At 44.9% G+C, this 23249-nt stretch overlaps 1 protein-coding gene across 1 annotated transcript; it reads left to right on the forward strand.

The window, feature by feature from the left end:
• The first annotated feature begins 10170 nt into the window (after positions 1-10170).
• On the forward strand, positions 10171-22842 carry LOC142786687 (sodium- and chloride-dependent GABA transporter ine-like). The gene is made up of 4 exons (XM_075884312.1): positions 10171-10299; positions 13911-14014; positions 20719-20843; positions 22604-22842. The coding sequence occupies exons 1-4, from the start codon at positions 10207-10209 to the stop codon at positions 22744-22746; spliced, it is 465 nt and encodes a 154-aa protein (XP_075740427.1). The 5' UTR covers positions 10171-10206; the 3' UTR covers positions 22747-22842.
• The last annotated feature ends 407 nt before the right edge of the window (positions 22843-23249 follow it).

A 23249-nucleotide genomic window follows, 5' to 3' on the forward strand; every position in this document is an offset into this window, starting at 1 on the left:
AAAACTACCCGTGCAGCAAGACGAAGCTTGATGGACTCAACGAGGACGCACTCATCGAGGACGACACTACACTCTCACGGAGAAGCCACAACTACAGGGGCAAATTTATCTGCCAATTCTGGTGGCAGTCTGGCAACACTGAACTCTCTAGTCTGGCAACACCTTATGCAACGCCAAACAGAAACATGCCCCATGCGGTCCAGTAGTCCTCGCGGAGTGACTGACCGATTCGCCCATGTGGCCCCAACGGGAAAGTAACTCGCGCGCGCTAACACGTTTGCAGATACCCAACACTCCATGTAGTCACGATCTGCTAATTATTACTTTACAACAATATCTCAATAATTCACAATCATCATTCATATTTCAGACACTCAAGAGATCGGTTGAAATAGGTTTCTAGAATCGTGATACCTGTGAACCTTCAGAGATAATCCCTCTATTGAATTCACTTCGCCATCCGGCATCGGAGGTGGTCTCGAAACCCCCACTGCACATGTTTGCTCTCGCGTCTCGTGCCAATTGTCGCCCCCCTCCCCTCTCGCCTCGCAAGGCCGATGCTGGGAGCGTACAAAAAATCGACTGCTCGCGCTCCGAAACTATTTTCTGCCCACCCAGGGGCATTAGATGAGGCGTTCAGAATTAAGTTTGCTTGACTTGACGCCTTGCTTGACTCAAGTAGCTGTGATGGAAGGAAAGTACTTTGAAACAGTAGTGGGGCGCAACCCAACATGAGCTTACCGCAACTTGTTAAAAGCAACCTTTCTCTATGATTCAATAAATAAGAGCAATTAAGACAGGATAATAATTAGGCATTCCCAAACCGTTCCCAACTATGAAATATTCACGCGATGCCCTCACCATGCTCGGGCGCATTCACTCAAGTTGCTTCCCTGGGAAAATGTGTGTGGCTTTTTTTTGTGTCCACCTAACAAGCATTCTCTACTCGGGGAATGCCCTGGGTGGGTCTGTCTCAAGTTTAGTAACAGCGCTGTTGCACGGCTGCTAAAAAGCGCTGCTTTTATCGAGTGCCCACGGTTCTTGATTAGCGGTGCAGCCCGAGCAGTGTTGACACAATTATCACACAACTGGTAGCCTATTTTTTCCAACAAATAAGCGCCAAGACAGCACAAGTGCAGCCGATGGCAACAGAAACTTTGATGGTGAGATTGGGCTCGAGATATGTGCGGCCTTTGAATGTACTTGTCAATTGCTTTTAGTGCTGCCTACTAGCATCTGAAAATGACGTCCTTGGTTGCGATGAATGTGATAGTGAATAAGCTTATTTAATACGCAGGCATTGGCTACGCACTCACTGCGTACGCGTTGTCTCACGTGGTCGCCAACACATTGGCCCTGGCAGACGCCCTGGCGTTACTGATGTCCCTGACGAAGTCATTCGACTGGCATCATGACTGTCCCGGAGGATGGATGACGCGAAACTACTCTTGCTACGCCATTCGGCCTGGTTCGGTGGGTAAAGTTCTGTCGTGCACGAAAATGGCGACAAATATGCTTTGCCTTTTCGGAAGATCGCAATGTCGAACATGTTTGCTATGTTTTGTTGTCGTCTTTTAACTATGGGTAAATGGCACCTATAGCGAGTTTAAGAAGAAAATATGGACATAGACAGGGCACGTAGTACGTATAAGCAGAATAATAAGGGTAACCGACTGGATTCCTAGAGAAGGCAACCGAACCAGGGGGAGATAAAAAGTAAGCTGGGCCGATGTGATTGAAAAGTTCGCAGGTGTAACGTGGCAGCTGAAAGCACAAGACCGGGTTGATTGGCAGATGGTAGGAGATCCCTCTGTTATGCTGTGGGCGTAGTCAAAGTAATAAAGATGGTAATAACAAGTTCTATAACATGCAATACCCCGAGGTGCTAATTTTACTTGACCGCAAAACATAAGTTCGTGCGATGGAATCAAGCCCCGAGCACCCACGTTTAAATGAAAGCGAAATCTTCACGACATTGTAGTTAGATGCAGGTGCTGGTTAAGGGCCCTAGCATGTCAAAAAATTTCCCTGCCCTTGGCCACAACGTTTACCGTGGGGATATCGGGATTTTAGGACACTAGACCTAGCAAGTTATTGCTGGCTCAGCTGCATAATTATCATGCTGCAGTTTAAATCAATCAGTGAACTTATCTGGATAAAAATAAGATTGTGCGCATAATATAGCTACCTGGAGCCAAATTTTTAGTGTGGCCAGATAAAAGATGAAACAAAATAATACTTTTTTTTTGCCACAGCACTAAAAACGGGACACATTACCAAAGAAGATTCATTTGCGTTCCATTCAGGTCATCTCTGCACACGTTTGCCCGGTGTGATCAAGACCGGACGAGGGCGTTCTTTTTTGAATTCAACAATTTTTCAGCACGATAATCCGCTTTTGACTGTCGCGATGTCACTGTCAAAGCTAAGGCGATAGCGTTAAAGAACCTGTTTGCTAGAAATTGTGATGTTGGCATCTTCGTCATTGGTTTTAAACGAAAAAACAGGCGTGGTGCGTGAAAGAAAATTTGAGGCAGCAGAAACAAACAAGTAATAAAATTCGTTCAGTTTGAGCGGCTCCTGAGATTGCAACCTTGACCTCACCGCTCGGGGGCACAACACGTTGCGGTGCTTGTGCGCCATGCATACACTCTCTAGCTTACTGGTGGTGTGTGATTTATACGCACAAATTACAGTTGATAAGAACGTCTTGAATAGGCTTCAGCACGATAGATAGCCTGAGCTATCACCAGAGAGATCGGGCAAGGGGCCCAGATTGGCATGTTTAGTATGGCCGTATGCGTGTATATAGAGGCCGCAAGGCGTCTATGCTGTGGCTTTTCTTGTTAATCGGTTAAGGTTTGCATCGAGAAGGCAAGATAGACTAGCATTTAGGAAGGCAATACGAGCATAGAGAAGCATACTTACATAAAAAGCGGACGCTCCTGTAGGCCCCTCCGGCCCAGCTACTGCACTGCCTTCAGCGCCACGAGTGGTTGGTCAGACCCGATAATGTCTTCAGCATAAATGAACAAACATTTTTTTAATGCGAAGGTTTTCTTTGTGAACTTCAGCGACTTTGAGCGTATCTATCTATCTATCTATCTATCTATCTATCTATCTATCTATCTATCTAGCCGCGTATGACTTTTAGCTCTGCTGGCCGTTTCAATAAGGGTATCAATACCAAACTTGGTATGTATTAACATGACTGTATGAAGAACATATTACACTAGTCATAACATGACAATCATGACATGGATGCCAAGTCATGATTTCCTGCAGCTCTTGTGGTAGTTTCGTTCCCATGGCATGTTGCGTAACTGGTATGGTATGACACCATTGCATTCGGAACACAAGCGACCAACCCTAACGTGAAAATCATGACATACGTGTCATGTAACAACATGACTACATGCCACGCTCATGATGCGTTCGTGGCTGTTTCGCTAGCGTCACATATACCAAATTTGGTATTACGGTACGTGAATGAACGACGAAGGTATGTGAGTGGTGTAAAAATGATAATCATGAGATGTGTGTCATGTAACAACATGACTACGTGCAACGGTGATGATGTGCTGGAGGCCGTTTCGCTAGCTTCTCTTATACCAAATTTGGAATTATGTGACGTGAATGAATGACAAAGCTATGATACTGGTGCAAACATGATAAACATGAGATGCGTGTCGTGTAACAACATGATTACAAGCTGCACTCACGATGCGCTCATGGCTGTTTCGCTAGCTTCACATCTACCGAACTCGGTTTTACGTGACGCGAACGAACGACATAGGTAAATGACGCGTCTAAACAAAATAATCAGGACATGCGTGTCATGTAACAACATGACTACATGCCACACTGATGAAGCACTTGCGGCCCTTTGCGATAGCTTCACATATGCCAAATTTGGGCATTACGTGACGTCAATGAATGATGAAGGTTTGTGACTGGTGCAAACATGATAATCATGAGATGCGTGTCATGTGAGAACATGAGTACATGCCACAGCCCAGGCGCCATTACATTTCGACATGACGCGGTGCGCGCGCTCGCCGGCGTTCATATCGTCGCGTCAGCCGGTGTTGCCACATAAAGCGCTGGGCCTGCCATATACTCGCAGGTGCGCGCATCACTGCGTTGCTTTGACGCATGCGCGTTTCAGTGCGTCCAGCGTCCCTCCGTCACGAAAAGAGGTAGACGCAGTGTTGTCTGGGTAACGCATTGGTGCGAAATGCAGCAAGTCACATTTCGCGCCGGTTGTCGTCGGGCCACGCCGACGGACGCTGGTCGCACCTGGCATCAGACTATAAGCGCTCGTATTTTGCAAGCGTAGCGTCGCTGTGCCCAGCTTGCGCACTCGTCAACGCTACATCTGAGTACATTGCATGGGCCCTGAATGATGCGCTCGCCGTCGTTTTGCTAGCTACGCATATACCAAAGTCGGTGTTACGTGACGTCAACGCATGATAAAATATAAACTGGTGCAAACATGACGATTCTAACACGCGTGTCATGTAAGAACAAGACAACATACCACGCTCATAGCGTGCTCGCGGCCGTTTTGCTTGATCCACGTATACTAAATTTGGTATCACGTGACGTGAATAGATGACGGAGGTGAACGACACATACAGACATGATAATCATGACACGCAAGTCATGTACGGTATTATATATCACCACTCCGTGACGTTCTTGACTCTAAAGGAACATATAAATATTTCTCAATCGTGCTTCGCATATCATCGATTCCCACTGTACGGGAAATCTGCCAATTTTTGCTTTCCAACGCTGGAATTTGAACCCGTATCCTCATGCTCCGAAAGCGAGTGTCTTTACAATCAGGCTACTCACCCATGCTTCCGCGAAGGGAATGCTTGTACAGCACATCTAAACCGCAATAATGTGCCTCTTTGTGCAAAACGAATTCAGGAAGGCAACACTTTCCAGTCATACTTTTTTGTTTTATGTTGTGGTGCATTATATGTCCTCAGTGGGACATGATGCAGAGCAGATAGACAAAATCGCACAAGGTAATAAAATTTCTTGCAAAAAATTGATGCCAAAGTTGGGCAACAATTGTCCTCCTGAAGAGGCCATTACATGTCTTAAACAGGGAGTAAAAGCATAAAGTCCCTTTACTTTACTTTACTTTAGTAAAAGCAAGGATGGGTGTGCCATCTATTGGGTGGTCGTACCCTTTCTTGCTGTTCCGCAAATAAGCTCCAGTGGCTACCCTTTATATAGTATATATCTTTGTGATACGAGCACGTTCCGATTACGCTATATTGCAGTTTACTCTTAAAAGCGAAGCTGAAGAATCCTCCAAGTTTTGTACGCGTTGCTGCTGCCGATAACCATGCACCTTTATTCTTTCTTCCTGTGGCGTGAGCACACAGCTTCATACCAAAGACCGAGTTTTCGGGTCTGCGATCTACGTCACGGTCAGTGATCTTCATCACAATGCAGTGACTGCCATACACCGCAACGGTGAGGAACGTTACCACTCGTAGGCGCCATGAACACCAGCGCCGTGAACGCCGCTTGCCTTGCGGCAATCGTTTTCCATATAGTGAACTAGAGTGTTCATCATAAACCACGGCAAAACCTATTGTAGGAGGATGCCTGGGACTTCAGTCATGGTGCCTATGCTGCGTTGAGTTGTCGCTTGCTGAGGGACGACACTAGGTTCCACAATATTATTTTGAATCGGGCTTGGCTAGTGTGACATCGGGGATGGCAGTGTGCGCACGGATACATGTGTGTTGCAAGCAGCCACTGCAATCATTACTAGCTGCCAGATTCAATAAAAACGAGGAAAAGTTGGAAGGAAAAAAAGTGCACGTGGTTCATGGCTCACGTGGCAGGCATCCTTGTGGCGGAGGCAAGGACCACGGCTACATTGGAGCGCTACCGCAGCATTCGTGTGCGGTGGTAGCATTTAAGTGTAGCCGAGGTGGTTTCTTAGATCTTGTCTGCGAACCAAATCAAGCTCTCGCCCAACTGTAACGAGCTTCAAATTTGCGGACCCGAGAACTCGGTCTTTGTGTTCACACAAGGAGAAAGGATAAAGGCGGATGGTCATCAGCAACAGCAACGCGAACAAAACTTGGAGGATGCTACAGCTTCGCTTTCAAGAGTAAACTGTAATATAGTGTAATCGGAACGTGCGCGTATTGCCTTCCCCATTGCTAACCTATCTTCCCTTCTCGATGTACACCATAACCGATTCGCAAGGAAAGCCAAAGCATGGATGCCCTGCGGCCCCTATATACGCGCATTCGGCCCAACGAAACATGCCAATCTGGGCCCCTTGCACGATCTGTCCTGTTATAGCTCAGGCTATTGTACTGAAGTGTATTCCAGACGTGCTTATCAACTATAAATTGTGCGTATAATTTACGCACCGCCAGTAGGCTAGAGAGTCTATGTATGGCGCACAAGCACGGCGACGCGTTGTGCCCCCGAGCGTTGAGGTCCAGATTGTAATCTTAGGTACCGCTAAAACTGAACGGATTTCATTACTTGTGTATTTCAGCTGCCTCAAAATTTTCTTCATGTACGACGCCTATTGAAACGAATAAAACAAATGAAATAAACATTGTCGCGATGTAAAGTGCTTTTCGTTTCTATAATATAGACATCCTTGCTGTAACTTGAATGCTGACGTTACGTCAGACCATACGTGACCCTTTAAACACCAATGTAGTCCATGTTACTGTTAAGACCACTATATAAACAGAACTACCAGACTTACATACGCACGTGGATCCACCCTTAACGCATAGTTCAAAGCCAATACATTCAGCGTAGACAATTACTCACCGACTGGTTCGCATGAAACCGATTCCAACGAACCGTGACAACTGCCGAATTTTCAGATTCGAAGCAAGTTTATCTCGGGGCTGTGTCCGCCCATCAGCGACCGTCCACTGCTCCACTGTGCATGCGCCATCTCTTTCTCCTTTCGTCACGCTCACGCGAGGAGGTAGAAAACCCTCTCCTCGCTCTAATGCGAAAAGGCGGAAGGAGGACCTACGCCACAGCTGTGGTGGAGGGAACTCTCTTCCGCAGCGGTGCGGTCATACATAATGCTGGGTGCTCTCGCTCCCTTGCACTCTCCTAGCAGCACTCGGTGTTCACTTGGTGGCACACACTAGGTAACGCACAGAAATGGGAGGCGGGCAACATAAGGGGTAAACAACGTACACACAACTCTACACTAATGAAAGATGCATGGAAACATACAAATGGAAACAACAATGGCAAACAGAAGTGAACACCAGCGCTGCTTCGGGTCCTCACATGAATCCCCTAAATGGGGATTCATGTGAGGATTCAGGTTTATCTCATTTTCGACTATAATAAGATGTCGCATGGTGCTTTCATAACACGATCGCAATCATGGTGTAAGACACGTTGGTGTTTATACCACTTCTGTCGAGTGTGGTGTACTGATAGGATCACGCAGAGATGTACTTAGGGCTGGCACCCTAAATGTGCTTTTACACAATACCACGGTAATAACGCTGATTTCGAGTCTTAAATTTTGTGCAGGCCCCGTGTAAGCTGCCAAGAGATGATCTTACCGATACCTTTCGCCATGACACAACGAGTGAGGGCATTCCAGTGTCAAGCGGAAACAAAGTAATTCTGATTCCTTCGGAGCAGTACAAGGATGAAGCAACAGGTTGCATACCAGACTTGCCAGACACGGGAGCACCATATCACTTGTGAGTGGTCGATTTTACACGCTTATTTCGTCCTGAAAAAGGACGTTATACCAGGAATTATTTCTGTACATTTTACATAAAGTATCGTTCTGTTCTTGGTTGCTTCCACAGTCTCGCTATCGAGACCTATCGCGTTGTGTCTAGAAAATTGACGAAATCTTCATAAAAAGTTTGCTTTAGTAATTACCATTACTGACGATTTATCATCTGCATGGTTAACATTCACGTGTAAAAGGAGGCAGAAGACGTTCGAGGGCCTAGCATTATTTTAAATAACACATCCTGGTGATCTGCCTGTCCACTCAGAGCAAAAATGTGGGGAACAGAAATAGTATGATACCTATTTCATTCAGATCATAGGTAAAAATAACGGGAGCACGAACTTATTCTCAACACCCTGAAATATCAGACTGACCCAGACCCTGGGAGGAACTGCTTTTCAAACATCGAGGTACAACGTGTTGGGTGCTTGCCTTGATTACTACGACATATAGGTATGGCACGATCCACACTATTAGGAACCTGCTTATGTGGGTCAAGGATGGATTGCTATGTTATACGTTACAAGGTTAGAATATGTTCACTTGGGGGTTGCCTTCTACACCTAATCTATGGGGGAGCACCAGTATCACATAACACTTGCAAAAAAAGGAAGCCTTGACAGCCGCAGAAGAACGTCAAACATATATGAAGCTACATGTACATTGGAAAAAATTTGTTTAGGGACATTCATCTTCTTTCTCCAAATATAGCTCACAAAAACTGTGAATGCTCCCTATAAACTGTCAACTCAAAATACTGGGAAAATAAATGGACACAAATAAAACGCCGAAATGGTGGTTTTTTGTTTGTGGATTATCATATGGTTCTTTTTATTCATGTACCGCTCGCAAAAGTCGAAGATCCTTTGCAGTAATGTAGTATTTTGCTTTTTTGTGGTATTTTGGCTTTGTAAGTGAGAAGTATATCAAGAAAAATTTTATAGATTTAGAGAATACATAAACAACACAATTGAAACACTGTTAGTGCATGTTGTAATACAGTTTTTTTAGGAACTCTTGATCGGTATTGTAACAGGGAAAGGAAACAACGAATAATACGGCAGCGTCAATATAAAGAACAGAAAGTTACTTCATACAGACAAAACATTATATATATATATATATATATATATATATATATATATATATATATATATATATATATATATATATATATAAATATATATATATATATATATATATATATATATATATAGCACAATATGACAAGGGTGTGTACGGTTGTCCGTGCAAATGACATTTTTACACAAACTGCGACATAATGTCTGAGATCATTCTAGATTTTTTTGCGTCATCTATTAGGCGTGAGCAGGCACAGATGAAGAGCCGAGTTCAGTCTGTATAATAAGTCGACACACCTTGCTTTGGATAACAATATCGATGACCGGCTCTCTGTTCACTGGTATCAGTGCATGCGTATATCGCTGTAATCAGACTCTTAGTTTCGTTTTCACCACTTTGGTAAAAAAAAAAAAACTTCCTTCTTTGACACTCAGACTGGTGGCGTTGTCATTGCTGTGACTACGTAACAATATTTATGTGGTTAGCATTACTTATATAGTGCGACTGATGAGGCGCTATTTTAATAAAGCGGCCTGTCGTCTGATTCATGTTGCCTGCATGCAGCCGCCGACAGACAATTTGGGAGCCAGGTGCAATCGACTCCTTTTGGGCAGAGCCAGTCTTTGCTATCGCTGTCATCTGGCTGCTGGTGTTCGCGATCACGCACAAAGGATTTCTGAAGCTCAAGGCGGTAGGTGACTTATTCGACTGAATTGTGTTCCAGAAAAAAAGTGCGTTTTTGTCGAAAAAAATGGTATATATACGAGAAAAAGTCCACAATAAATAGCAAGCTGGTAACTTCCTAAACGAACAGATCTGACATTTATTAATTGTGAGTTTTACATGAGAAAAGTGGGCCAGGTTTATGACGCATTCGTAGCAATTATTCATAAATGAAGGTAGTCTTATGAGATTTCACGCATTGTGGGAATCGATTTAATGCGAAACGAAGGGTGCGCAACAGCTTATGCCACAGTTTGCATTGCGTCTTACAAGGTGGCTTGATATTTTTGTGTGATTTGAGGAGTGTGTATTTCATTATTTCACCAGTAACGTTAGCTACACTCACTTTCAAAGGGCTGCAGCTCATTACATGCCTTACGTGACATCAGCACCAATGTTATACCGCGGGCGCCACTGTCACTTAAACGCAAAAAAAAAGGAGATTTCGGGAACCAGCATTGCTAACGAATAGGTTGTTGATATTTAGTAGTACGTTGTTCTTACAATTTTTATGCGGCTTCAAGAGATCCCTTAGCGGTAAGTGACTGCTTCGTATCTGTTCCTTCACTCTTATGCAGTTCTTCCACGCCATTGTTCTCCTGCACATTGTGACCACCTTAATGCTCTTGGCGCGAGCGTCAACACTAAACGGCGCTTCGTGGGGCCTTCGACTGTTCTTCCATGCCAACTGGTCGTCACTTACCAGCTTGGAGGTATCTATTAATACCATGTGGATCCCCTGTGGATGAGAGAGAGTTCAGAAACATCGTCTTGCAAGCTGCCTCCGTGTGAAACGAACATTAACTGATTGTATATAGGGTTGCAAATAGGTTGAATTCATGACATGAAAAAATGATACAGACAAGACACGCATATATATATATATATATATATATATATATATATATATATATATATATATATATATATATATATATATATATATATATATATATATATATATATAGTCTAGTAGATCCTCCGTGAGCGGTCACAACGTGGTTTATTTCGACATTTCGGCCTAGAGTCTGGCCTTCATCAGGAACAGGAATAAAGATACAGTTTGTCGGTGCTCAGCTTTATACAATCTCAAATCAGAGGGCAAGGAAAGAGGGAAAAAAAGGAAAGAAAAAAAGAGAAAAATAATATACGGCGGACGCCCCTCGGGTGCCCCCCTTCCACTTTTCCTTCCACTTCCCCCCTCATCTCTCTCCCCCCTCTCCCCTTCACCTTTGTGATGTCAGCGGTATGTGTATGTTTCCGTTCACTAGCGCATTCCTCCCGATCAGACGGCCCCTCCTGGCACTGGCGGTTCGGTATGGGGCAAAAAAGAGCTTTTCAGGAAGTCCTAAGCCTTTAACTACTCGGGGTCCCGTAAACAATTCGTCGTAGAAGGACGGGGGCCGCGTATTGTGGCAGAGGCTGGTCAGCGGGCATTTTAGGAAGTTGTAAGCCTTTAACTACTCCGCGCCCTGTCAACATTTCGTCGTAAAAATAGGGGTGCCCCGTATTGCGGTAGGCTGTGCAAGCGCGTGCAATGCGAATTCCTGGCCCGCTTCTAAATTACGCGTGTCGTGGGGGCCTCCCGGCTGTGCACATGGTTGCTGTTGGGCATGTCGTGCATGGCACAATTGATTGGGTAGTCAAATAAAACAGAAAACAGACGACAGTTGCACTTAGGAAGAGTAGTTACACTTGGAATTGTTTTGGGTTGTCCAGTGCCCTTCGCAGCTGCAGTGCCGTGAACTCAGTTACTATTTTCATTGTTGCCGTTATTGTTTTCTAATGCTATTGTTTCTAATATATATATACATATATATATATATATATATATATATATATATATATATATATATATATATATATATATATATATATATATATATATATATATATATATATATATATATATATATATATATATATATATATAAGGTAAACAAGTGTATACCTAAGGGCTCGTTTTTCTGTGTTTTGACACAACAATAATAAGATCTAACAGACAACAGACAATAATGCCAAGGATTGTATAGGGGAAGTTATTTGAACAAATGTAATGTAAAGAAAGTGTAAAGAAAAGTGGGTGAAAAAATAACCAGCTGCGAGCAGGAAATAGCAAGAAAGCAAGAAATATATATATATATATATATATATATATATATTTATATATATATATATATATATATATATATATATATATATATATATATATATATATATATATATATAGTACCAAGAAAGGAGTCGCTACTTAGTGGTTTTATTGTAGGCTTGCTTAGGAGCTCACGGTAGGTAGTAGGTAGGCTTGCTTTAGGAGCTCACGGGAATACACCAAATCAGGGAGTACAAGGTGATATGGGATGGACATCATTTGAGGGCAGGGAAGCTAGCAGCAAGATAAAATTTGAGAAGCGATTGAGATAAATGGGGGAAGAGCGTTGGGCTAGGAAGGTTTTCAGCTACTTGTACATGAAGAATGTCGATACAAAATGGAGGAAGCGAACCAGGATGTTGACTGATAAATACTTAGAAAACAGCAGGTGGCCAAACCAAGAAGAACTATCGATTAAGATAAAAGTGAAGGAAACGGAGACTGACATGTGGAGAATGGGCATGATTAAGAAGTCCGCACTAGAGATCAATCGAACTTTTAAGCAGGAAATTTCCAAAGAAAAGATCTATGATAATACTCGGGGTAGTTCTCTACTGTTTGAGGCCAGGACGGAAGTAGTGCGAACCAAAACATATCGGGCCAAATACGAAGGGGTAGACACAGTATGCAGTGCGTGTGGAGACAAAGAAGAAACTGCCGAACACTTGATAATGTTCTGTAAAGGGCTTCACCCTATAGTTTAGGATGATGGCGCAGAGTTTTTCAAAGCACTGGGGTTTAAAGACCGGGAGGGCAAAATAAACTTTAAGCGGGTAGACTTAACTAGAAGAAGGTTATCTGATTGGAGGCTAAAGTCAAGGCACGAGTGAAAATTAAACTCTTCACTGCAAAGTACGAATCCTCAAACTCACTTTTTAAGGAAAAAATAAATAAATATAGTTTTTGGTTCATTAGGTATTACGGCTTGGTGGCGATAGCCACCGCCCGATCTAAAGGGTACAGCCATATCCATCCATCCATCCATTGTAATAATCTTAGAGCTTGTCTACAGCTCTGTCAGGCTTTCAGAACTTGAGAGAGGGCAATCCCTTTCTGTTTCCCAGTATCGCTGCCGGTGTTCCAATTGATCATGAACGACAAATGTTGTTACATTTGTGTCTTCTTGTTATCAGCAGAGTATAATATGAAAGATTGCAGAATAAACCGTATAGATCTATATATCATGGTCTTCCCTAACAAACGAGTTCAGGTGTCACCAAGTTCGACATGGCACTTATCAAGCAGGGTGGTGTGCAAGTAGTCTCTTCTGTCAGACATGTGACAGATTTCGTTTCAGCCTTTTTCGAAAGCCTTGAAGTTTTATGATTGTCACTCAATTCATTTGGTGGTACGCTTCCTGTGGCTTCCTTACGCATTACTTATCAGATGAGTGTGAACGTGCAACTCCATACACCACGAAACTGCAAATTGTGAGCTTTGCTTATCGGCACACACGTCACTGACTCTGGCAGTAGTGAATGATTTGATGGAAACCCGTCTTATGGTGGAGGAGAAACGTGAGCCAATAAAAAGAATACAAGCAGAAATGCATAAACTGTAAAATGAACAAATAACATAAAAAAGAGAACGTGAACAGGGCTTCTGTAGAGAAGGCTAGGAGTACTATATTTTTATTCATTTCTTACTTTAATTTCATGTTGTTTGTTTTAATCACACGTAACGTACTCTTAGACGACGTTATGGAGAAGGGAAATGCGCATTGATTGAGTGTTTCAAACTTCACTTTAAGCTTTGCGCTCAGAATTACCACCCCGCTGATCTTATCAAAGTGCCAGGTAAAAAAATGAGTGCAATATTCAGATCAAAAGGTGATGCAGTGATGCCACGTCAAAACGAGTGAAATGGTCAGAATATTTACAAACGTTGGAAAATAGTGCTGTCCTTTATCAGACGTAGAATCATGGCCAAAATAAAGTGGCACGTAACGGAGGAACAAACTATATGTTTTAATGTGCTACGTTCAGGACCCTACCAGAGCAAATGCTACTCTCTGAAAACTAATCAGAAAAACACTGCAGAATGTCCATATTTTTTTCGTTTACAGTAGAGTAACTGTGTTAGCCTTTCAGTTTATCAGTAGGTGAATTAGGTAAACATTGTTCAAGTGTAATCATTCAGAATGACATCTAAGCTATAAATTCTCAATTTCAGATGTGGTCGAACGCCTTGTACGTGTCACTGGAGAGTGTCGGAGTCACTGGGACCATGTATCTAGGCATCGAGCGATTTAACTGTTTCAAGAACAGGTTTCAAGAGTGAGTTCCCTTTCAATTTTCTCGCGATGTGGGATCATCACATCACTCATTCACAACTCACTTGATGAATTCACTCAGGTGTTCGTTTTTTGTTTTGCCGATGAAGTAATTTAGTCTCTTAAGACATGAAGACACAAAATTTTGTAGCACTCATGTACTCTTATTAGAAAAATATTACTTATTCATGTTTAAACGTCATATAGTTATTTTGTATGGTCTCGTGGCAGAGAGAATGCTAATAAACAGAACAAGGATAAAGAAAGGCTATGATATTTTACGGGAAAAGTCTCAGCTGCTTCGTCAATCGCTAATATTCACTGGCGTTCTTCGTCAGTGCCAATGCGAGTGGTGCAAAAAGAGATCTTCACATGTTCAACTCCCCGTATCCCGTCACAGCTTCCAAACAATTTCTTGTCATCAAGTGTAGTAGTACTATGATGAGTTGATCACATGACGGCCTGACTTAAACCATGAATAGAGGGCTATATTGTCACGGGCTAAGTAGATGCCTGAGGATGACGACGACGAAGTGCTGAACGGGAACGTGCTTGGACTGCAGCAGCGTCGTACGCATTAGTTCGCCAGTATATTCGCCGGTACACATTTGTTCATCAGTGTATACTTTATTCCCCGTAACATCATTGGTGGAAGGTGCGGGGTACCACTCGCTATACAGCCCAACGAGCTGGATCTTCGCAGCGGACGGCGCATCGCAGCTACCACGATGACTGACCAGGCTACTCAATGTCAACAAGATCCGTCAGCCCCGCAGCCGATCGTTGTGGTGCAACCTCGTGACCCAGGTCCATTCAACGGCACAAGTGGCATAGACGTCGATGACTGGCTGGTTCAATATGAGCGCGTCAGCAGCAGCAACCATTGGGGTCCAACGCTTATGTTGGCGAACATCATCTTCTACTTGCATGGCACGGCAAAACTCTGGTACGAGACACATCAAGAAGAGTTGACTAGCTGGGACGTCTGTAAGCAGAAATTGCGCTATCTATTTGGGAAACCCATCGGACGTCAAGTGGCCGCAAAGAAAGAGCTTGCGACTCGTGCCCAGACATCCACGGAGCCGTACATCGCGTACATCCAGGACGTGTTGGCTTTGTGCCACAAGGTCGACAAGGACATGCTCGACGAGGACAAAGTCGGACACATCCTGAAAGGAATTGCGGATGACGCCTTCAATTTTCTCCTGTGCAAGGACTGCTCGACGGTGGAGTCGATCATCGAAGCATGTCGTCGCTTCGAACAGGCAAAAAGTAGGCGCATAGTTCACCGATTTGACCGCCTTCCCAACACGGCGGCTACGTCCTCTTGCGAAGATTTGCCCACACTACACCAACCACCAGCGCCAGAAAACGTCACCAGAATGGTCCGTCGGGAACTCGAGGACATGGCTCCCGCTATGTCTAGCGTCAGCGCGCCAGGACACAACCTCGGTGCTGTTTCAATGATACAGGCCGTGGTTCGCCAAGAGATCGCGAATATGGGCATTTCGCCACCTCATCAAAATGCCTCTGCTACTTCCAGCTCGGCTCCAGTCGTTGCGGCTGCCACTCCGAACCGCACGTTCGCGCCACGACGAAACCCAGCTGAATGGCGCACTCATGATGATCGGCCCATATGTTTTACGTGCCATCGGATAGGACACATCGCTCGCCATTGCCGCAGCCGGTGGACCTCATCACCTCGACCGAGCTTCTATGATTGGCGGCCTCGCTCTGAACGTGCACCTTAAGCCCCGTCCTACCGTGCTGAGACAGGTGCAGAGTATAATCCAGAACGTCGGACCAGCCGCTCACCATCGCCCGTGCGTCGTCAGTCCCGCTCGCCCCAACCCCGCCGTTCTCGGTCTCCTTACGACCGTCGCTCGGAAAACTAGCCGGTGCAGCCCCCGGAGGTGACGCTGCATACACGACTTGGACTGCAAATCCTCTGATTGCTCCCGACCAGCGGTGCAACCTCCTTACAATTCTCTTTGATGATTTACCTATAACGGCTCTTATTGATACCGGTGCACAAATATCTCTGATGAGCTCAGACCTCCGCCGCCGCCTCAAAAAAGTTTTGACGCCTGCGATTGCACCTACCGTTCGTACCGCGGATGGGAGTACTGCTGCTGTGCTTGGAATGTGCACTGCGCGATTAACAATTTCTAAGCATCAAACTTCAGTTCTGTTCGCTGTACTGGAAAATTGCCCTCATGACCTAATCCTTGGACTCGACTTTTTGACTTCACACGCTGCGCTCATTGACTGTTCCAAAGGTCTTCTTCAGCTCGAACTACCATCCTTTTCGGAGACCGTCTCTACCAGCCCACCTCGTCTACGCTCTGTCGATTTCCTTAGACTTCCGCCGCAAGCCACAGTCCAAGTCCAACTCTCGCCATATCCTGCAGTACCCGATGGTGATTATGTTGCTGCCCCGATTTCTGACGTCGCCATGACACGTAATGTTGCACTCCCCAACACGGTGGTTACCGTTAAGGACAACCGAACTTCGTTTCCCGTCCTCAATTTCGGCCTCTCAGCGCAAGTTATTCCTCGCGGCATGTCACTTGCGCATCTTACACCACTGGTCGACCACACAGTTTCCGCTCTAACCACCAATTCGCCACCCGATTTTTCATCAACGTCGTTCTCGTCACGTTCCTGTTCCGACCTTTTCAAGCCAATGCTATCTGACAAGCTCACCTCTGAACAAGTCTCTGCTTTCTGCCGTGTGCTTGCTCCTTATCAGGACATCTTTGACTTCAGCGACCGTAATTTGGGCCAGACATCTGTAGTAACCCATCGCATCGACACCGGTGACGCTCGACCCATTCGCCGACGACCCTACCGTGTGTCAGCCCGGAGCGTGCTATTATAAAGCGAGAAGTCGATTGATAAGGGCATAATCGAACCCTCATCTAGTCCCTGGTCCTCACCCGTTGTACTTGTTAAAAAGAAGGACAATAGCTGGAGATTCTGTGTTGATTACCGCCATCTCAACCATATTACCAAGAAAGATGTCTATGCCCTACCGCGCATAGATGATGCACTCGATTGCTTGCACGGTGCCAAATATTTCTCTTCAATAGACCTTCGCACAGGCTACTGGCAGATCGCTGTGGACGACAAAGACAGAGAGAAGACGGCCTTCGTGACTCCTGATGGTCTTTATCAGTTCAAGATGATGCCTTTTGGATTATGCAATGCCCCCGCGACATTTGAGCGCATGATGGACTCTCTCCTTCGAGGCATGAAGTGGACCATCTGCCTCTGCTATCTTGACGACGTTATTGTTTTTTCGACTACTTTTGACAACCATCTTACCCGTCTGTCCGCAGTGCTTGATGTTTTTCGACGTGCCAACTTGCAACTTAACTCGTCCAAATGCCGCTTTGGGCAACGCCAAATTTGCGTACTCGGCCATCTTGTTAACGCTGCGGGCGTTCAACCAGACCCTGCGAAAGTCCGAGCAGTTCGCGACTTCCCCACACCCCGCTCAGTCAAGGACGTCCGAAGTTTTCTGGGACTGTGCTCCTATTTCCGTCGTTTTGTCGAGAAGTTCGCTGAAGTAGCCCGTCCTCTAACCTGCCTCCTCAAAACGGATGTCGCATTCACCTGGGGCCAACAGCAAGCAAACGCCTTCTCGTCGCTCGTCGACATTCTCACCAATCCACCAGTCCTAGCACACTTCGACCCATCTGCTGCTACGGAGCTTCGTACTGACGCCAGTGGCCACGGCATAGGCGCAGTGCTCGCGCAGCGGCAACAAGGAATGCACCGCGTCGTCGCGTATGCAAGCCGTCTGTTGTCGCGCTCGGAACAAAATTATTCCATCACAGAACGCGAGTGCTTAGCTCTCGTCTGGGCCATTGCGAAATTCCGACCGTACCTGTATGGCCGACCATTCTCAGTTATTACGGACCACCATGCGCTTTGCTGGCTCTCCTCACTCAAGGACCCTACGGGACGCCTTGGTCGCTGGGCGCTGCGCTTACAAGAGTACACTTTTTCCGTATCCTATAAATCCGGACAACTTCACAAGGATGCCGACTGCCTGTCCCGTTACCCAGTCGATCCCCCTGACACGAGGGAAGATGAGCAAGAGGCCCTCGTTCTTTCAATTACCGACTTCACCGACATAGCTGCTGAACAACGCCGCGACCCCTCTTTGCGTGCTATTATCAATGGTCTGCACTCTCCCCACCCTGACCACTCCTTACAACTGTTCGTTCTTCACAACGACATCTTGCACCGCTACAACACCCGCCCTGATGGTGCTGAGCTTTTACTCGTTGTTCCTGTGCATCTTCGCTCAGACGTTTTGGCCCAGCTGCATGATGCCCCCTCCGCTGGACACCTAGGGGTGTCACGCACGTATGACCGCATTCGCCGCCGATTCTTTTGGCCTGGCCTCTACCGTTCTGTGCGACAGTACGTTGCGGCATGCGACCTCTGCCAGCGCCGCAAGACACCTGCTCTGAGACCTGCTGGTACCCTCCAGCCCATTGAAGTACCAGATGAGCCATTTTTCCGAGTCGGCCTCGATCTTCTAGGACCCTTTCCCGTGTCGGCCACCGGTAATAAGTGGATTGCTATTGCTACCGACTACGCAACGCGGTATGCCGTTACACGCGCCCTCCCCACCAGCTGCGCTACTGATGTAGCCGATTTCCTTCTTCATGACATCATTCTGCGTCATGGTGCTCCTCGTCAGTTGATCACCGACCGCGGCAGCTGTTTTCTATCTAAAGTAGTCGACGAGCTCCTGCGATCCTGCTCTACCCACCACAAGTTCACTACAGCGTACCATCCGCAAACCAACGGCCTCACGGAACGCCTCAACCGTACCTTGACGAATATGTTAGCGATGTACGTTTCCAAGGATCACAAAGATTGGGACATCCACTTACCTTTCGTTACCTTCGCATACAACAGTTCACGTCATGATACAGCTGGATTTTCCCCTTTTTACCTACTGTTCGGTTATGACCCGCCTTTGCCCATGGACACAATGCTCCAATCTGACGCCGCCTCATCGACTGCTTATGCTCGTGATGCCCTGGCCCGAGCTGACATCGCCCGCCAAGTCGCCCGGGATCGTTTATGTGCCTCGCAGCTTAACCAAAAGAGTGCTTACGATCGCCGGCACCGCGACGTACAGTACTCTCCGGGGTCACTCGTCTTGCTGTGGTTACCATCACGTCGTGTTGGTCTCAGCGAAAAACTGATGTCCCGTTACGTTGGCCCCTACCGCGTCATACGCAAGGTCACCAGCGTGACCTATGAGATAGCTCCACTCCATACCACGTCAGTACCAGCTTCAGTCCCGACCGATCTAGTGCACGTCTCACGGCTTAAGCCATACTTCTCACGCCCCGAGAATTGATCGCACCGGGACGGTGCTTCTGCCGCCGGCGGGTAATGTCACGGGCTAAGTAGATGCCTGAGGATGACGACGACGAAGTGTTGAACGGGAACGTGCTTGGACTGCAGCAGCGTCGTACGCATTAGTTCGCCAGTATATTCGCCGGTACACATTTGTTCATCAGTGTATACTTTATTCCCCGTAACAATATTAGATGAAATGCAGACAGGTTGCAATGTCTACAATTCTAAAAGAAGGGCAAAGCCTTCTTAAATGTGAAAAGCTTTCGAAGGGTGCCTGACCAAGATCAATAAAATGACTGAGCAGAAAAATAAGCAGCGTTTCGCCTTCACACCACCTTAGGTGAATGCATAACTGACCCTGTGAATAATTTTAAAATATGGGCTAAACTAATAAAAAGCGAACTGAAGCTGCAACCACTATAATGAAGTCCACTAACATTCTAATACCTAAAGCACGAAATATATATTGTGTGTGATGGGTCTGTCTTTCATTCATATCATAACCCACCACCACCATTGCGATGCAGTGTTTTCCTAACAGTGCTTGATATTGTAGCGGACATGGTGGATAAAACATGAATGTTGTTTGTGTGCCTCACCTATTGCACGACTAATTATTACGGATTAAGACGTTTCTCCCGTTTCTCTGAAGGTATAAGAAAATTGTTTTCGTGCTCACTTGACTGCCGTGCAGGAAGGTGGAAAAAGAGCACTAGTGCACATCAGCAGCTGCATATGATAAGTGCCATCTGTAGGTTGAAGGGGTCGTCTGCCACGTGTGTCTTTTATACGTGATTCAGGGCTCTATCAATCTTGATTGAGCGTAGACAAATTATTGCAGAAAAAAAAATGGTTTATCACTTGCTCGCAGTGGGCCACATCATCGGTTGTTATTTAATTTCCAGGCACAAAACAATGTCCACTAATGTTGTCAGACAAATTTCATCCATGTGGTAAAGGTTAAGCACTGCTACAAATAGTTTAGTATTTATTGGTGGCACTATTTAACCATATAAACTATTTACGATGCTTTTTTGACTTGTTAGAGTGTCCTTAGCAGCAATCAAATTCTTGTTGCACTTGTTTGTAAGTACCATCTACAATTAGAGCAATGCACAACTACTATCAGAGGTACATTCACTGCTCGAGTTGGAGATTTTAGTTCATGTTAGAACATCTATTCAGGCTAATATTGTTTAATGGCTGCAGTAGGTCATCATGTATAAACGGATATTTGGCATTCTGTAGCAACATTCCTAAACATCGCAAAACATTTATTGTGCTCCTAGCCTGAAATAAATACGTAATTTAAAACAGGGACGTGATATTTGTACTTGTTGCGGACACGGCAAGCAAGGGCATCGGCACGTTCACTTCCTTCCTCTTCTTGGGACACCTGTCGTACGCTACAGGCATCAACATCCACATGCTGGTGCACAAAGGTGCGTTGGCTGGCTGGCGTAGATGGAGCAGTATTTCGTTTTCTACTATTTGGCTGGTAGACAGCTTATGATTACATATACCCATTAATTATCCATGTAATTGATATCACTGAGTTTGTTAGTGATGCATTCATTTCGCTGTGCGCTGGCGTTACAAGTTTGTCTCTGGTCATTAGATTGGTGATCTATTGAACAGATCTCTCATTATTCTTACTAATCTGTCAGCTTTGTCTTGTAAGAATGTTCTAACAAATAACAGATAGAAATCAATGACCATAGTATTCAAGGCTAGATTCAGGCAACGTTGTTTCAATGTAGAACTATTCTTGAATGGTGCTTTTATTGAAACTTTGAGGAAACACAAACAATTTAGTTGTCGTGTTTTCAAAAATTATGGATTGGCCTATCATGTAGAACAAGTAGCCAAGTCGTTGTCATCTGCCGCCGGTGAGCTTTCTCGATGTCGGCTCTCTTCTTTCCAGAAAGAATAATATTGCAGATATTATAATGCCTTGTTTGAATCGTATCGGAGCTTTTGTGCGCTTATGTGGGTCACTGCCACGAGAGGTAATACTCCCTCTCTTTTTTAAGTTCAGCAAATGTACCCTATTTACAGCATGTACAACAAAAAACAGCAAATGTACCCTATTTTTACCCCACCACGCAACGTTAAAAAAACATTATATAATATGTGCAACCACTCTTAACGTTCACTGAAGCCTGTTTTGATTGTGTTTTGGTTCCTAAAGTATCAAATGGTTCTTGAAGGATACGTCCTGACTTGAAACGTGAAAAAACGTGACTCGTGGACTTGTAGCTGAAACAAGTGGTTTGTGCCGTATAGGTGCACAAATAATCTCATGAATGTACTCATATATAGCCTAACTTCATTGCTAAATAAATTATTACGCGAAGCACTTCAGTGAGCAAACCAACTGGAAAGTACTTTGGTTTATTTGAATGAAGGCATGAATTATACGATGCAGTTGTTCCGTTTTCACGTATTTTGTATGCTTGTGCTATTTATTAGCGTTCAGTGTTTTGTCAACAGTGTATACCATTGAGCATCAGCCATGTTCATATCAGTGCATTATTAATGCTGTCATTAACACTGTTTATGATAATAACAATGTATGTTGAAATTTCCTCTGACTGAATGCATTCAGTTTTTATTTTGCTCATAAACACTGTATGCTTGTATGCATTATTGAAGATGTTCATTTGCATTCAAATTGCATATTTCGATACGCGCTATATATGTGTTGGTCTTGCCATGTGAACGCATTCGGTACATTTAAGCTGTACAGTGCAGCTTTTCGCTTCAAGGGCTCCTCATTTCGGATTTCTGATATAAGTTCGTCTCGTATTTGTGTGTTGACATCCTTGTTTATTAGGCGTATTCTCCAGCAGAGTACGACAGCTTTCTTACGACATGAATTCTTACGGTCTTGACACTACCTTTAGTTGCTGCCTTGGTGTTAGTTCTCAACAATGTGCAGGTATTTTGCTAGACGGTTACTGCTGTCCAGCTGTCGGCTTTATTTGTTGGATGGTGAGAGCTGACGTACGACGGAATCTTCTGAACCACGCGTGCTGCGCCCCTTCTAAATAATATTAAGGTGAAGGTAGCAGTTATTTTTTGTTGATAATAAGTGAAGAAAGCAAATGGCATGTATCTCGCTGATTGGTATAGCAGATAAGATTCAAACGATGCTCAAAAAGGACTGAATGCCAAGGGGCGACATCCACAATTTCTGCAGACTTCAACTTCATCGTGAGCATCTCCCACCAAACTGTGAGTCTCGTGCCATTTCCTGAGTTCTGGAGTCGCGTCCATTCCCTATGGCTGGTATCCATGATGCTACCGAAGTTTGTAAGTAATGGAGGCCTGCGTTTCTCATAATCCTAAACGCATTACAGCCATTTGTTGTAGTCCGATGTCAGGGGTTCTAAGCATTGACTGCTGTAGAGTGCACACAGCGTGAAGGCGTAGAATTATTCGTTAAAATAAAAAACAAATTGATTGATATGTGAAGCTTAACGTCCTAAAACCACCATATGAATATGATAGGCGCCTTAGTGGAGGGCTTCAGAAATTTCAACCACCTGGTGTTCTTTAACGTGCACCGAAATCTGAGCACACGGGCCTACAACATTTCCGCCTCCATCGGAAATGCAGCCGCCACAGCCGAGATTTGGTCCCGCGACATGCGGATCAGCAGCTGAGTACCTTAGCCACTAGAACACCATGGTGGGGCGAAAAAAAAACAATCTTCATATGTTTGAATGCATCGTGGACGTAGGAACAATGCACATATTTCTGCGATGAACGTTTCTGCTTCGAGTTTAACGTGGTTGGTTTTTGTTTTGCTACCTCGAAAAAGATTGGAAAATTTAGTGAAAAAT

The sequence above is a fragment of the Rhipicephalus microplus genome, chromosome 2 (genome assembly GCF_043290135.1).
Source record: "Rhipicephalus microplus isolate Deutch F79 chromosome 2, USDA_Rmic, whole genome shotgun sequence".
Lineage (NCBI taxonomy): Eukaryota > Metazoa > Arthropoda > Arachnida > Ixodida > Ixodidae > Rhipicephalus > Rhipicephalus microplus.

Bases quoted from the DNA above. Each gene is read 5' to 3' on its own strand.
- LOC142786687 (XM_075884312.1), top strand. From the start codon at position 10,207: ATGCTCTTGGCGCGAGCGTCAACACTAAACGGCGCTTCGTGGGGCCTT. The intron at 10,300-13,910 runs GTATCTATTAAT...TCTCAATTTCAG, and splicing joins CGTCACTTACCAGCTTGGAG to ATGTGGTCGAACGCCTTGTA. The intron at 14,015-20,718 runs GTGAGTTCCCTT...AATTTAAAACAG, and splicing joins TTCAAGAACAGGTTTCAAGA to GGACGTGATATTTGTACTTG.